General features: G+C 42.1%; 1 protein-coding gene across 1 annotated transcript in view; it reads right to left on the bottom strand.

Moving 5' to 3' along the window:
- The window catches only part of LRRK1 (leucine-rich repeat kinase 1), a 77,386-nt gene that overhangs the window by 32,631 nt on the left and 29,650 nt on the right, over positions 1-15,105 (bottom strand). Inside the window, exons 6-14 of the mRNA XM_010572051.1 lie at positions 12,600-12,826; positions 11,929-12,056; positions 11,481-11,644; positions 10,644-10,781; positions 6,756-6,868; positions 5,537-5,613; positions 2,048-2,177; positions 1,401-1,513; positions 328-542 (exon numbers count right to left, since the gene is read on the bottom strand). Coding sequence (XP_010570353.1) covers positions 328-542; positions 1,401-1,513; positions 2,048-2,177; positions 5,537-5,613; positions 6,756-6,868; positions 10,644-10,781; positions 11,481-11,644; positions 11,929-12,056; positions 12,600-12,826 — 1,305 coding nt within the window. The remainder of the gene's footprint in view (positions 1-327; positions 543-1,400; positions 1,514-2,047; positions 2,178-5,536; positions 5,614-6,755; positions 6,869-10,643; positions 10,782-11,480; positions 11,645-11,928; positions 12,057-12,599; positions 12,827-15,105) is intronic.

Here is a 15,105-nt window from a genome sequence, read left to right as displayed (position 1 = left end):
TAGATAAGCTGATTTAAAACATTCTCTCAGAATCAGTGTTCAAAAACCACCCAAGCTGGGAAAGCCAGAATTTAGGCAGTCTACACATGGCTTCCTCTCTTTAGGATACAAAGTTGAGTGCTCAGGAAAACAGAACTGTCCTCTAGTAGTACCAACTGGAAACGAAAGAAAGGAATTGTGATGGGTCTAAAACCACGTTACTTGTGAGGTCTGGCTCACAGGTAATGGAAACCGTTCTTTGTAAAAGGGCAGGCAATTTCAGCCTAAAAGGGACACTGCGGGGCTCAAACATCCCACTGGGGCTAAGGATCTTTGATTGTTTTTCACCTTTGCCTTGTGTCCCACTGGCTTGGGGAGCTCCCATTTTGTTGTACGTATGGTGGCATCACTGTGCATCATCTGAGGGACTTTTCCTGTCTGTAGGATCTCAATCAGCGTCGACTTTCCCTGTCGTGGAGGACCAATGATGATCATCTTCATTAGCTTACACTTTTCAGCTTTACGCAGCTGTGCTCGTAAGTATGCCAGCACTGTTTTAGGGCCTATGGGGGGGAAGTGAACAGGCTTTATCTGTGGTTAGCAGTTACAAATGTACATATGTACAGCAGGACTGCACAAAACCTACTGCTGCAGACACATCAGCTGAATTAATATTTTCCCTGCAGTTTTGCTGTGGGCTGAGACAACCCAGAGAATAAACAAAGAAACTTCTAGTGGACAAACCTGAGACAGAGACCCCAGAAAAAGGTCACTGCTCTGAGACTCTACAATGGAGCACTGTAAGAAGAAACAAATGCTGTGGCTCGTAGGCTTCAGAAGCTCAAAGGAAACATAAAATACTAATTTAGTATTGGAAAATACTCAGTTTTTCCTTCTACTTTTATGTTCCCAGTTAAAATTAGATTTAGGCTTCAACAGTGCACTGGAGAAGGAATAATTCCTAATAACTTTGTTCCCACAGGATTTTCTTATTAAAACACACAAAAAAGAAGACAGTATTGTAATAGATCCAAAAACCTAGCAGCTTACAATAAAGTCACTTCAATGTGACTGCTGATCCTAAACAATTCAGTCTTTAGAAAGACCGTCTAAATACCCTAAAACATATACATTCAGGAAGCAAGACACGGAATTCATCCGGCATGCACACTGCAAATGAATATTGCACTTATAAATCATCATTTCAACATGTGATCTATCTTAAATTTATCATATAGCCAGAGCTTAGCACCGATTATCAAATTTGCAAATATCCGTAGGAGGTTTCCCTATGCAATTCCAGTTAACTGCAAAAAGTGCTTGGGTGCACACTGTCTGTTCCTGTTCAGGACCATTAAAAGGAAGCGATTTTCATTATATGTTCAGTCAATTTAATAAAGAACACACAGGATCAGCCTTACCCTCTTTTCTGATCTCTGCAGGAACGTTACTGATATTTAGTTCCTCGATATCCAGCTGCCAGAGATTAGCCAGCTGTCCAAGTTCTGGAGGAAGCTCTCGGATACCAGGGTTACTGTACAAAAACAAATAAATCTACCAACAACCAGTCTTTGTGTGTAAGTAGCTGCTCTCACGGACTCTCAGATTACACTATTCTCTCCTTGCAGAAATCTTCCATTAACATTTTAATAAGACTACTCAGCACTTTAATAGTAATTTCCATCCTAAAAGTGATGTATAACCTCAATTTATCCTCTGAGGCAGACGAGTGTAATCATCTTTACTGGATAGTTGAGGAAATAAAGGCAAAAATGATGAGTTATTGACTCTAATGCTATAGAAGCTGACAGCAAAAAGCCAGAATGAACTAGAGGCACACTAGATTCCCAGGCCTGGGTTCAAAGCACTAGATCATCTTCCCTAAGTCAAAAGGGTGGCCTCCTCCTTATCTAAAGCAAATGATGGGCACAGTTCTAATAAGGGGCTGACTATTTCCAGCTTTTTGACTTCAAAAGCACTGGACATCTGGGGTGGGACTCCACAGAAGACTGGTCACTAAAACAACATGGAAATAATACCGCATAGCTTTTCCAGGACACGGACTTACTTTCCTAAATAAAGTTCTGTTAAACCTTTCAGAAGGCAAACGGACTGTGGGACAGAGTCCAGCTGATTGTCATTCAGATAAAGGACTTCCAGAGAATCACTCAGAAATGCTGGAAACTCCAAAAAAGGACCTGGAACAAGACAGGAAACAAGTTGCACCTTTAAAACGTAACAGGCACCAAGGCTCTGAACCAAGAGCCTTCACCTTAACTTTATAGGCAGGACATGAGGTCATGTTGCTTGGCAGGAACCACCACAAAGCAACAGCAGAAAAGCAAATGGCCTTCAAGGGCAATCAAACATCAATGCTCACATCTCAATTTTTTAAAACCATTGCGATGCGCATGTTTGAAGGTGACAGTCTCCAGGACTTCTTGGGTGCTGAAGGAGGAACTTGAGGCCTGCTAAGACAACTACACATCAGAGGACAAGTGGCATTATATTTCTTGCTGTTGAATAGCTGGTAATACCTTGTGAACAGCCCCTATTCCAGTCTAACAGCTGGAAGTGAAAGGGCGTACCAAGGGCACAAGCGGTTCTCAAGATGTTTTTTCCCCTGCTGCCTGAGAAAAGCCAGAAGCTGGTCAGAATTTATGTTCAGGCCCCACACTGCATCCTGGAACAATTTATGGTGGATCAAAGTCAATAACAACAGAGAAGAAAACCCAAACTGCAGCTGACAGACTGCTAACCTATGTTGTCTCTAAAACACTGCTTGCATTTGCCCCTCTGTTCTGTTTTAGACTGCAAGGTCTCAGAGCACTTCAGACTTCCTACATGTCTGAGCAGCAACTAGCGTATTTTGGGACCAACCCAAGAAATAATAGCAACAACTGCATGGCTGAGTTGCTGCTGCTGGAGAGGTTCAAACAAAAGGAAATTCAGCTGGTTCCAAAGAGCATCATTTCACTCCACAAATTACTCCCGGGACAGCGGCATGAAAAGCTGCCATGAATTGTGCTGCTGTCTTAAGAGTGCCACATGTATCTACCAAGAAGCATCCTGAAGTCAAGGAAAACTAGGCCACACAGGGACAAGCAGATTCTGAGTCTCTGATTAGGAAAGTACAACCAGCACCATCTGCTGCCTCCATGGTCAATAAAAAAGCAACTCCCTGAGATGCGAGACACACCCTTCCTCAAGGATAGGACAGTTGCATTTCCACCAAGATCTTCTTCCCTTACAGAGAAGACTTGAGGAACTGTAACTAGACTTAGCCAAAAAAGAAAAAAAAAAAAATGGAAGAGGTTTTCTCAGAAGAAAATTCCCCAGTTCTAATATTAACAGCATTTCGAGCCTCAAGCTATGATCAGAAAAGGAATAAGATAGAGTCCCACTGTCTGCAGGGGTGTTTTATGTATATGACAGGACTGTCTGGTGTGGGCAGGGTGTCACAGTCCACCTTTGAGTTTTCAAATAAAAAACCATCTTTGGGATTATTTTAGGAGAACAGCAGGCTTATTCATGGATTCAATTCACTTCCTTTCTGGCTCATCGCTGGACTTAAACTTTTCATTGTTCCTCTTCAGTATGCACCTAGGCACAGACAGATTTAGTCCCTCTTGGACACATAGGAGCAAACACCTAAAATAGTAGCAATACTCTCAATTCACCAAAGAGTCCCAGGCGGAAAGGAGTGTACTACATTGGAAGCAAGCTTGAGGTGTTTATGAATTGTAATTATTGATTCATGAGTTATTTATGATTTCTCTGGCTTGAGCTCAAATTTTCTTTTAAAGAACTGTAGAAAAATTAAAACAAATCCCATCTTGAAAATATATTTTTGGATGAGTAAACACCACCAACACCACATGCGTGTGCAAGAAGTTATTTTAAAATTTATCAATCAAGTATAGTGAGCATCCATAAATTATTCTCCTTAAATAATCTAGACTTAAGTAAACAGCTTTGTTGGTAAAATCATATGAAAACCTGCCCCCCACCTCGCTAGGAGACTTCAGTGAGCTGCTGATGTACTCCAGCTTCTGTTTTCTCTTGATGTTCTTTAAATTCTTGGCCACATCCTCTAGTCTCACCAAGCTACACTTGGCAGAGGAACAGAGAGAAAAAGATGAGCTGGCTTTGCTCTGTCTCTGTGGCTATTCAACCGTGGCACCAGCCAGGTGGGTTACTCTGCACCCTCCTGCAACCTGAGGCAGCCTCAGGCAGCTTGAAGTTGCACCAGGGTATTAGGTCCCAAGGCTTTTCAAGTGGTACTAATGCAGAGTCCATCCTCTCCTCCTTCGTGTAGAGGAGTTATGCTGGGTTTGCAGCATGTAGAAATTTCCATTAGGACAGTAATTCCCTTTTATAGCTGGTTTTAGCTGCCTTTGCCCGCTGCTCCTGACCTTCTCTCCCCACTGGGAAATGCTGCTGTAGCCCTTCACAGAGAAGCTCTGAGGATGTGTCAGACTCCACAGATTCACAAGATTCAGACTCCTTTTCCAGTTCTTCTGTGTTCAGGTTTTCACTGATGTCACAGCATTTCTATTTCCATCTCCTACTTGCAAAACAGTGCAGACCAATCCTTTCTCCTCCTTAGGGTACACAGACAGGACTTGCTGCACAGCAGCCTCTACTTCCATGGACAGAAAAATGAGGTAGGATTAGCTTTGCCTGGAGGTCCAGGTAGAGCCTCTGCCTCCCAGATGAGCAGACTGGAGGTTAGGACCTCCAGTCCTAAGCTATAGCTATGGCTGTACTTGGTGCATTTACCAATTTCACCTATTCATGTTGACCTGAGACCACGAACAATTTTCAGGGGAACTGAGGAAAGCATTTGCTCCAGGAGGGCCTCTCCCTCCCACAAGCAGCTGAGGGCTGCTCGGATGTGCGTCATGAAGACGCCAGCTCTATTCCACTCTGCTATTTGCAAAGAATGCTTTAGAGCAAGCCATTCTTCAGGCAGCCGAGAATGAGAAAGCTCTCCAAGTGCTTTAAAATAAAACAAACAAACAAAAAGAAATGCAGATGAATCCCACAGAGAGCAGGAAGCAGTGCAAATATCTTCAGATATTCCTTTGTTCTCTTTAGGATTTCAAGTGCACTAATCCAGGACATCTCTTCTGCTCTGCCCCAAAGTGTGGGTGCAAATCACAGAGACGGGAAAACATGCAACTTACAAATTCAGCAACAGAAAGAATCCTAAGAGTAATAAGACTAATTATGGGTTAATTTCCCTTCAACATACCAGTTAGTACTCTGGCTAAAAAGAATAACCTTCATGAAAAGAATAAAACCTCAGTGAAAGGAACATGTTCCACTCATTCTTCATCTTTCTATATTGATGGTACCAACCAGCTGCACCACTTCTTTAGAAATATTTTATCTAAACACATAGCCTCTTAATCTAAATGCTGTTGCACTTAAAATTGCAGATGAATTTACACCAATTTCCCTCCAGCCAAACTCCACAGATTCCTGCTGCTTCACAGCTCACGTGGCATTCTCAGCACTTACTTCCCCACATTTGCACTGCCATGCACCTTACCTGCCTCTGGGCCACAGCGCACCCTGCTCTTCGTGGTGAAAAAGGGAATCCGCTTTGTTTTAAATCCCTCATCACTCCTGCGGGCCAAACAAAACGGTGACATGTGGAGAAAAGAGCTTGGACACAGCAGTTGAGAACTGTGCTGCAGCTGCGTGCCCAGGACACTATGCAGTGCAGAGTCTGACCCCACTCAAGGCTGTGGGATTCACAGCACAGCTCTCATGGGTTTCTGTCTGCTTTTGAGAGATGGGATTGAAACCCACTGTGCAATCACAGAGCTAGACTCTACCAACATTTGTCCAGGCCCAATGGTTTTCTTCTGGGAAATTAACAGAGCTCTGCAAGGCAACGCATTCAGCTCCCAGGGCAAGAGCACTTGACCCTCAGCTTTATGGGTGTCAACGTTAAGTAGGCTGTCAAACAGCAAATTCAACAAGCTTCAGGAGAAGCACCGGAGAACTGACCTGCTGCCATTCCATGTTCTCACCAGAGAGTCTCTGACAAGATGACCCAACAACATGACTCTGGAAAGGCACTGAGACATTCAAAAAACCAGTAATTTGTCTTTTGCAACTGACACAGCAACTCATAAGGTCTCCAGAATATTTGCTGGACAGGCACCCAAGTGAGAAGATACAAGCATGACACAACACAATGCAGTTCTGGAGAAGATAAGAGACCTTTAACTTTCTCTGTTAAACATCCCTATTGTAATTTCTAAATAGAAGAACATCACTCTTTTATTGGATGACCTTATTAACATCAGCCTTCTCTATGAACTTGCAGCTGGTTACACTTCCATTTAAAATGCACAGATTTTTCATTTTTACCAAAACAATACTCCCACACCAACTACAAACTGCAGTCCAGCCAGATGGCCTACGGTTAAGATATGCTCCCCACAAACCAGTATTTGTAGTGATGAACCACACACTGGGTTAAAGAAATTTCTACATGCTCTGAAATTAAACTGCCATTATCAGTAATCTATCCACTTAATAAATGATATAGTGTGCTAAATGCCCAAAGAATCAGTAAAGGATAATTCATCACTGTCACAGACACACAATATACTTAGAGACATGGTATGTGGATATCAATGCCTTCTATGCAGGTAATTAATTCACTGCTGACACCCTTTGTATTACACGAGGGATCAGGTTTGCTATTATTTCTTCAGCTTTTGTTTTCTCAGACAAAATTTGAAAGAAATACTTACTTCCCAAGTTGGTTTTTTGAAAGATCCAGTGATTTAAGTTGTTTGCAATTCCACTTATCTTGTGAAGGCAATGTAGCTAACTGATTTCCCAGCAGCTTCAGGGACACCAAAGCCTAAAAGAGGAATAGCCTAGAGTTAGAAGACAGAGTCCATCAAACACACTGAAAGAGGTTTTTTAGCATAGCTATTAAATAACAGAAACATGAAGAAAGTACATCTTATTCATCAGAACACCCTGTCCGTGCTGCCTAGCATGCAAACATTTCCTTCTTGTCTCCAGCAAGTATATTTTCTGCACGAAGCAACACCACTAATAATTTTGGGAGATTATTAGTCTACTTGCTGACAGATGCAATTGGAAACAACCCATATAAAAAGACATTTTACTTTTAGTGAGGAAACCTTTCCAAATGGAAAAGAACAGTATGATTTACCTACACAGTATGCCACATTTGGATGAGAAGTCTTATATGTTTGTGCAAGCTAGTGTCAGAGTGGGTTTACACCTGTTGTGCATGCATAAAATCAACGTGCAAAATGTGAACTATTTCCCACAAGGAAAAATCTAATTGCTTTGTTATTACATGTCTATTAAAATGGAAAGGATTTTTATTAATTTTCCAAGAATTATACAAGTTACCTATTTACCTTTTTTTTTCCTCACACCAGAGACAGAAATTTTAAAAACAAGAAGTGAAGCTGATTAACACCATACAGTTAACACCACAGAGATAGGACTCAGCTGCAAATACCATGAATAAGGTTAAACACAGCTCTCCTTTAAATTTAACTGAAATATAAAAGAAAAAAATGCAGTTCCCATTCAGATTTGTAAAGTTTATGCCCTTCCACTTGCCCTTAAAAATAATGTCGAGGCTCAAATGATCATTTTCATTTGGTTGAAAAAACAATTTTCCACTGAAAAACAGTCTTCTGTGTAGAGTTTCCAACCAGGTTTATTCTGCAAGTCCCCCCTATGAAAACTGAGATAAGCAGAATGACAGCTGAATTATCTCGTGCCACAAGTACAGCAGTATTAATGAATTATACCCCATGGAAATCACATTTTACCAGCAGAGACCTCAGCTTCAAGTGTGTTTAAATATTTTATGTGCTCCACATAATATAAAAGGTTTATGCCCCTTCTCATCAAGCAGGATTAACAGTGTCTCATGAAGCCAGTCTGTTGGCCTTCCTCCCCTTTTCTCAGATTGGAAAAATATGAGGTATCCATGTGACATAAGCAACGGACAACCAGCAGTCGCTGGAATAGCAACTGTCATGCAGAACGCTCCCTCTAGTGATAAGAGAGGGGCAGCACTGGGCCTTGGTGGGACTTGGGGAAGGCAAAGTACAATACAAAACTGCAGATATGCATAGTGAACCACTACAGGAAAGGGTTAGAAAACCGTGCAAACTATAAACCCCTCACTGCCACTTGAGTCTTGACAGTCAATGCTTTTATCATCATTAGTCTTTCACTGGCTCAAACCTCCTGTTGGAAGGAAGACCCAGTCCTCACTTGGCGCCTAGTGTCAAGCTCTCTCCAAGTATCAGCATGGGGCTGTTCAATGACAATGCTTCAAACTCCTCCCACAAAATATCCCTGAGCAGGGGGCAGGATAAAAGGGAGGCTACACGTTCCAGGATTAGCACAAACTTTGTTCTGTGTGGTCTAGCTGGGGTGCTTCATTTTCAGTCAACTGTATCCATGTTACACGTCCCCCACAAATGCTGACAAAGGCCACTCTCCAGGACATCCGAGAGCCTGGTGAGATTATATGCAATGCTTATGTGCCTGCTCCATAGGGGAAAAATCAGTGACTTTCAGTTAGCTGTGGCTCTTCATGACTAATTCTGGAGATCACTAGTCCTTGTTTTGCAATTGCCTCTTCTCTCTCATCTCTAACTTCTCTATTTTTGCTCCCTTTCAGGAAGAGAATGGGTGCCTCCAAAAGCGAGACAACGGCAGCAGCAGACAACTTCCTTCAAACCTACAGCCGCAGCATGCAAAAAGGGTTCTGGTGCGTTAGATTATACCAGAGGGAAGGAACTGTAGCATCCAGATTAGGCTGCCTCGGTCAGCTTGTGATGTGGAAAAGCTGACCAGAGTCTTACCTGAATACTTCCACCCAGAGAGGGTCAGGTCTCTTCAAGAGAAGCAAACTAGTCTAGAGAACTAAGATATGGCTTGGAGCATGTACAGTTGGTTCCTTTAGAAGGCAACAGACAGGAAAGCTGAGAAGTCCTCAGCTTCTCTTAACACCACACTTCTAGTATATACATCATATTAGCGACTGTGAGCTGGTCCTAGTCCTAAGAACCCTCCACAAACCAAGCAAAGGCCAGTGATAAACTACATGTCTCACCAGCCTAGGTCAGAGACACGCTTTCAAGTCAAAGGCCTCCTCTGCTTTCAGCTTTTCCCAGGGAGAAGACAGTTCACTGCTGTTCCTACACAATAATGTAGGAATGTATAGTGTCTGCTATGTTATATGTAGGAACACGTTACTGCTCATTTCTCCCCCTTCCCACATCTACTTCTGGAGAGGGCTGGAGTGTGAGTGCAGCCCTATTCACTAACACAAACTCTACAACCAAGGAGTAGCCCAAGCCAGAACTGATCTATGCATGAGCTTTCACCTTCTATTTGTTCACCACGCTCTAGCCCTTGGGGGACTGAAAATACCTATTTATTTCTTTTATGAAGGTAAGGCTGAACAGATATGGATAAGAACCGGCACTATTTAAGGCAGCCAAAGCTCACTAACTTTGAAGACAGACCATCAGCAAAGATTGCACTGAGGTCTTCTCTGATGCCCTGTACTGGTGCTTTCACATCCCTCTGCAGCCTCTGAGCAGCAGCACCCAAAGAAATGTGCCCTTGAAGCACCATCTAGTGTTTAATATTTGTCATGGTAGCTCCCACCCACCGGGCTTATTTTTAATGCATTCAGAAAAGAAAAAGTTTCAGAGACAATAGTCCATACGATTCATTCTATTTCAGGAAAAATGCCAACTGAAAACAAATGGTTACCAAAAAGCAAAGCCAAATCTGCAGGGATCATTAAAAACTACTGAGGAAGCAAACGACTCTCAGCACTCTTCTTCTATGCAAGAGCAAGAGGCACTTTTGCAGCAGACTCCTGAGATTGAAACTGGATGTGGATATGAAGCATCACTTCTGCATCCTTCCTGCAGAGGCCAGCAGCGAAAATCATGAAACTTTTGCACAAAGATTTACCTCTGTTTCTACCTCCATGACCCTGAGTTTCACAATCTGGAAGGGAAGCTTGGAGGAAACCCCCAAGTTCTGCTTGGTTTCATGTCAAAACCATGTGAAGCCACAAATTCTGAAGAATTTTGAAGTAAAACTATGGAACTCCGATGTCCACTGGCAAGAATTGTTTAATCTACAAGCTTAAAGAAAAGAGAGATGCCAACTAGCATTGTGTAGGGCATTCAAACATGCTATTTTCAGCACAGTAAGACTAATACTTAATTACACAACACTGGTGTGCCAGATGAAGAAAAAACACAATCATTTGTGAGCACACTTGAGTACGCCTGTATTTCAATGCTTGGAGCTTGCAGCTACAATGCAGTGGTTGTCTTCCAAACTGCGCTCCCAAAATCTGAAAACCACAGACATCCAAAGAGCTCTCAGAAGACCTGTGTCAAAAGACAGATACCATATCACACTGGACAAGGGCCTGAATGTAGTAATTCAGGGGGTTACTGGCTGCTCAGAGGCTCTGTGCATTGCTGTGTTCATCAACTCAAAACAGCAGGTAGTCTCCTACCTTAACCAGGCAGCCACTGCTATGACTTCAAGGTCTGAGTAGGTATTAAGAGAAGTACTGTGAAGCAGGAAGAAATGACACTTACTTCAAGCTGGAAGAGTCCCGGTGGAACTTCTTTTAGTGAGTTCTCAGAAAAATCCACTTCTCTGAGGTGATTTTTCCAGAAAATAGTCAACGCATCTGGTAGGAATTCCAGTGAGTTTCTAGATGCTTTACAACATTTCTGGAAAACATAAAAGAAAAAACACCTACAGAGTAGTAATCATCTCTTTAAAAAATGAATTAGATCAGTGGACACGTTTAAGGCATTAATAAATTCATTCTAGGTGGTCTCTTTAAATTTTTTCATCTAGATAAATTATTGTGCACGCAGGCACATAGGATTTGCTAAGGAGAGGCACTCACTTAATTGACAGGCAAATTCTTTGGTGTGCAAAAAGGATTTCAAAATTGATTTTGAAAATTATCCCCATTTGCTTTTCAACAATAAACAAACACTTCTTCAAAGTATACTGTTCTCCTGCTATCCCTGTAATAATGAGGAATAAATTCACAGTGATGGGTGGATATAATGCCCTAGTTAGCCATGGGTTTGGGCAAAGTTAACTTTGAATGAAGGCTGTTCTGTAAAATTATCCTAACAGTACTTCTGTTCATGACCGATAGAGAATACGAATACATCCATATAAGACATGTTTCTAGAAGTTTTCCACCAATGCCATCAACATGGTGAGAACAGGGTAGAACCTCAGAAAGACTTGATCTGAGACCCATAAACCAAATCAAGCAGGGGCACTCCTACAGAAACAGAACAGCCTTTTAGTCTAAGACATCTGAGAGCTTTTTAAGCATCACAGTATCTTTTTTGTACTGTTTCAACAGCTTTTTCAGCCTCTGATTCTGTCAGAGAAGTTCAACTTACCAAGGGGCAGGCCCAGGGATCTGGAAACACTTTCAGCTGATTTCTGGAAACATTCAGTATGTTTAGGGACTTGAAGCAGTACAGAAAAACCGTTGGAAGTTCCACCAACCGGTTGTCAGAGATGTCAAACTCCTGCAGCTTCCTTAAACCAATCCAATTAGTTGCTAGAAAACATGAAATATTGTAGACTTGGTGTAAGCATCATAGCAGTCTGATCCAGCAAGATGCTGCATACTTGCTAGATAAGAGCCAAAGGATTTCATGAGTGCTGAAAAACAACTAGGCCTTTTCACGTACTTTGGACAAAGGATTAAGAGAGGCTAAGCATCTCTAGCTAATACTGTCTTTAAGTATTATAACAGTAATTATTATAACAGTTTGGGGTTCTCCTTTACAGATCAATCAGGACTTGAAATGTAAGCACAACACAACACTGGACTGTACGTACTGTTTTCCTCGTCAAATAACTTCTCCATATAGTTTTTGGAAGCAATGAGTTTTTTAAGGTTTTTAAGATGTAAGAATCCAGAAGGGAGAGTAGAGAGCCTGTTGTTGGATACATCAACCTCGAGTAACCTGTTAAGTACAGAAGATACTCAATCAGGCATCAATAAAATCCTAGCAAAGACTCCTATTGCCATAGACATCTTTACCAGGACAACTGTAGATCTGAATGAAAGCAGCTGGAATGTGCTCTCACAAGGCAAAGCAAAAAAAACTATTTAGAAAATTAACCCTTCCAGGGAACAGTTAGAAATAGTCTGGATAGACAGCAGATCAAATAAGTGATACCAGCCAGCAAATGTCAATCTGAGTCAGCTCAGGGCTTAGACTTAGAGGAGTGGGGCTCACTAGAACTGGAGAAAAGCAGAAGCAACATGAGACAATACAGGAATATTGTCAGGACAATACAGTCCTTGTAATTGTCCTGACAACTAACTTGGAAACACTGAGAATGCAAAAGGGCAACCTTAAGTTAAACCTTGCAGCAGACAGAAAATAAACCAAGAAGCTCCTGCATATGCTTTTCACTTACGCAGTTTCACACAAGCACAACTGACTCATTTGCACCTGCTCTCCGTATGGGTTCAGTTTGCTGTAGGCATCTAGTGCACACACCTTGTACATATAATTTCATCAGATGACTGTACACTGGGTAACTCCGTCAGCTGATTGTCAGCCAGGCTGAGCTTCCTGAGGTTTATCAGTCCCCATGGGATCACAGATGGAAGGGAGACCAGGCAGTTGGCAGAGAGATCGAGCTCAGTTATCTGACAGGAGATATCTATCAGCCAGTCCAGATCCACCCAGGGCAGTTTGAGGTTTGACCAGTTCACACACAAAGCCTGCATATGTCAGATAAAGAAGAGAAAACCATGTTAGTAAAATCCCAATTGCTCTCAGCTTGTGTTACACCACCAGGAATCTGGCAGATCAGAGCACAGACCATGAACATTTTGCTCACTTTCCAATCTGCTTCTAGGAATTAAACTGACTCAGAGATGAAATCATGCCTGGATATCAGCAGGCCCCACCATATAGCTGCCCCATGATCTCACTCCAAAGACCATGAGCAAGCACAAGCAGGGGACCTGGACTTCTTCACCAGTCCATACACCAGCTCTAGTGTGCCCCACAAAGGGTGAGCTGCCCTTGCCTGAAACCAGCACTCTCATCCAAGAGCTGGACAGACTATAGTGGTTTGTTCATCCAACAATGTACAGTGAGCTTCCATGGGGCTGGGCTCCCTGTCCCACAAGACGCATTCACACCCTACACTAGCAGCATGATATGGACAGATCATGGAAACCATCTTAAATCCAGACTCTGCAGACCAAACCCCACTCTGTCTCTTGGACATGGTCTGCATTGCTGCTCTGATCTCCAGGGGACTCTGAACACCAAGAGGCCAGGCAGGTCCAGTGGAACCCCTGTGGAGCAGTCAGTCCCTGAAGTGCTTACGGATCATTGCTTGTGCATCTGCAGAGAGGACAGGGATAGATCTGCTGAGTGTGGTAATGACTTCTTAGGAGGAGGCCTGTTGCTGGAATAATTAATATATGCCCAGGCACTGCTCTTCCACCTTAAACCTTCCAACAACAAGCAGCCAAACCATTCTGGGCAAGGTTTAGGTTTTGCAAAGGCACATCTGTGAAAGGCAAGGAAAGGCAAACACCCTCTTGTAAAGCATTTCTAAACACTAGAAATTTGCTCAGTATCATTTAGGAAGATAGTTTAGATTCCGAGAGACATGATCTTCGCAGTTGCCTCCTTTCTAGATAATGTTCTGTTGCTTTTGACAGTAACACGAGGAAGTTGTTTTATCCTCTTTTGGAAAAAAAAAAAAATAGAAGCTGTTGTCAAAGGCATAACTACTTATTTCAGGCTCCAGCTTGGACAGAAGAAAACATGAACACATAATGGTCATCAATGCAAGTAAACAACCCAGGCTTCATTTTCAAGATCATCTCATTGCGTTCCAATGAGATTTATATTCCAAAATACACGTTTAAAATGTTAGTCTCAAAACGTTTTCATAAGCTTAGTGTTTTTGACATAACTCTTCCCAAAGACAGCCTCAATGAAGTGATCATTAATTCTCCACCAGGAGGCAGCAAGGACCCAACAGCAAATTTAATTGCTTTCCAATTCCCAGTATTTAGCACTTAAGATTTTTAACCCCAAATTTAAAACTAAAAGGAATATATTTTGGGAAAGGATAGAAAGAAAAGGGAAACAAAGGTCTATCTCAAATGTTTATTTGAGACTCAGAACTCCAACTAATGAAGATCACACAGTTCAAATGTCTAGGAGAATGCAATAAAGGGTAAGTACAAACAGTTGCAGTTTTTAGAAATTGACAGTAGTAGTACTTATTGTAGACGTAGTGCTTTTCAAATGCTCACTAGTGAAGCCTCAGGACAGCCCTGCAAATATAAATGGAAATACTATGCCCATTGTATCACTGGGGAAATCAAGGCAGAGATCACAAGCTGTTTGTGTAAAGCTACATTCACCACCATGCCACAAGGCATCCATAAAAAACACAGCAAGCCAGTAGCAACAAGAAGTCAAATTAAGCAGAGTACCCACTGCTACTGCAAAATATACAGTACCTAATGGGAGTTACACTGCAAAGCTTTCACACTGGCACTAAACATATTCTGCTTTACTGATAGATTTTCCAAGTCTGTATATTTAACAGCTTCCTGCTTACAAACTCTTGTTTTAAATTCTGTATGTAGTTCCCTGTAATTTTCTTTTCACCGGTAACAGCCCAAGACTGAGCTTGTTTACATCACTGGACAGCACTCAGTTGTGATTTATGGTAACAGAGAGTATAAACACACAGGTCAGATTCCCTTTTCCATCCCTAGCCACCCCACACTTCAGGAGAGGGATGTGGTACTGATGCTAAGGGACTGGAAGATCTTCCCAGCGTGAGGAAACCTCACTGGGGAAGAGCACATTTGTGCTGAGACACTTGAGTATTTTTTTCTCGTTCCTTGAATTGCCCCAAGAGCTCATAATAGGAGCCAGATCCCTAAATCCAGGTAATGCAGGAAACCAGCTCTACACTACAAAAAAAATCTTCAAGTAGTATTGATATCTGTCTGGCTATTTA

Source organism: Haliaeetus leucocephalus, unplaced genomic scaffold, assembly GCF_000737465.1.
Source record: "Haliaeetus leucocephalus isolate CR32 unplaced genomic scaffold, Haliaeetus_leucocephalus-4.0 Scaffold339, whole genome shotgun sequence".
Classification (NCBI taxonomy): Eukaryota; Metazoa; Chordata; class Aves; order Accipitriformes; family Accipitridae; genus Haliaeetus; species Haliaeetus leucocephalus.
This window is presented reverse-complemented; position numbering and strand designations above follow the sequence as displayed.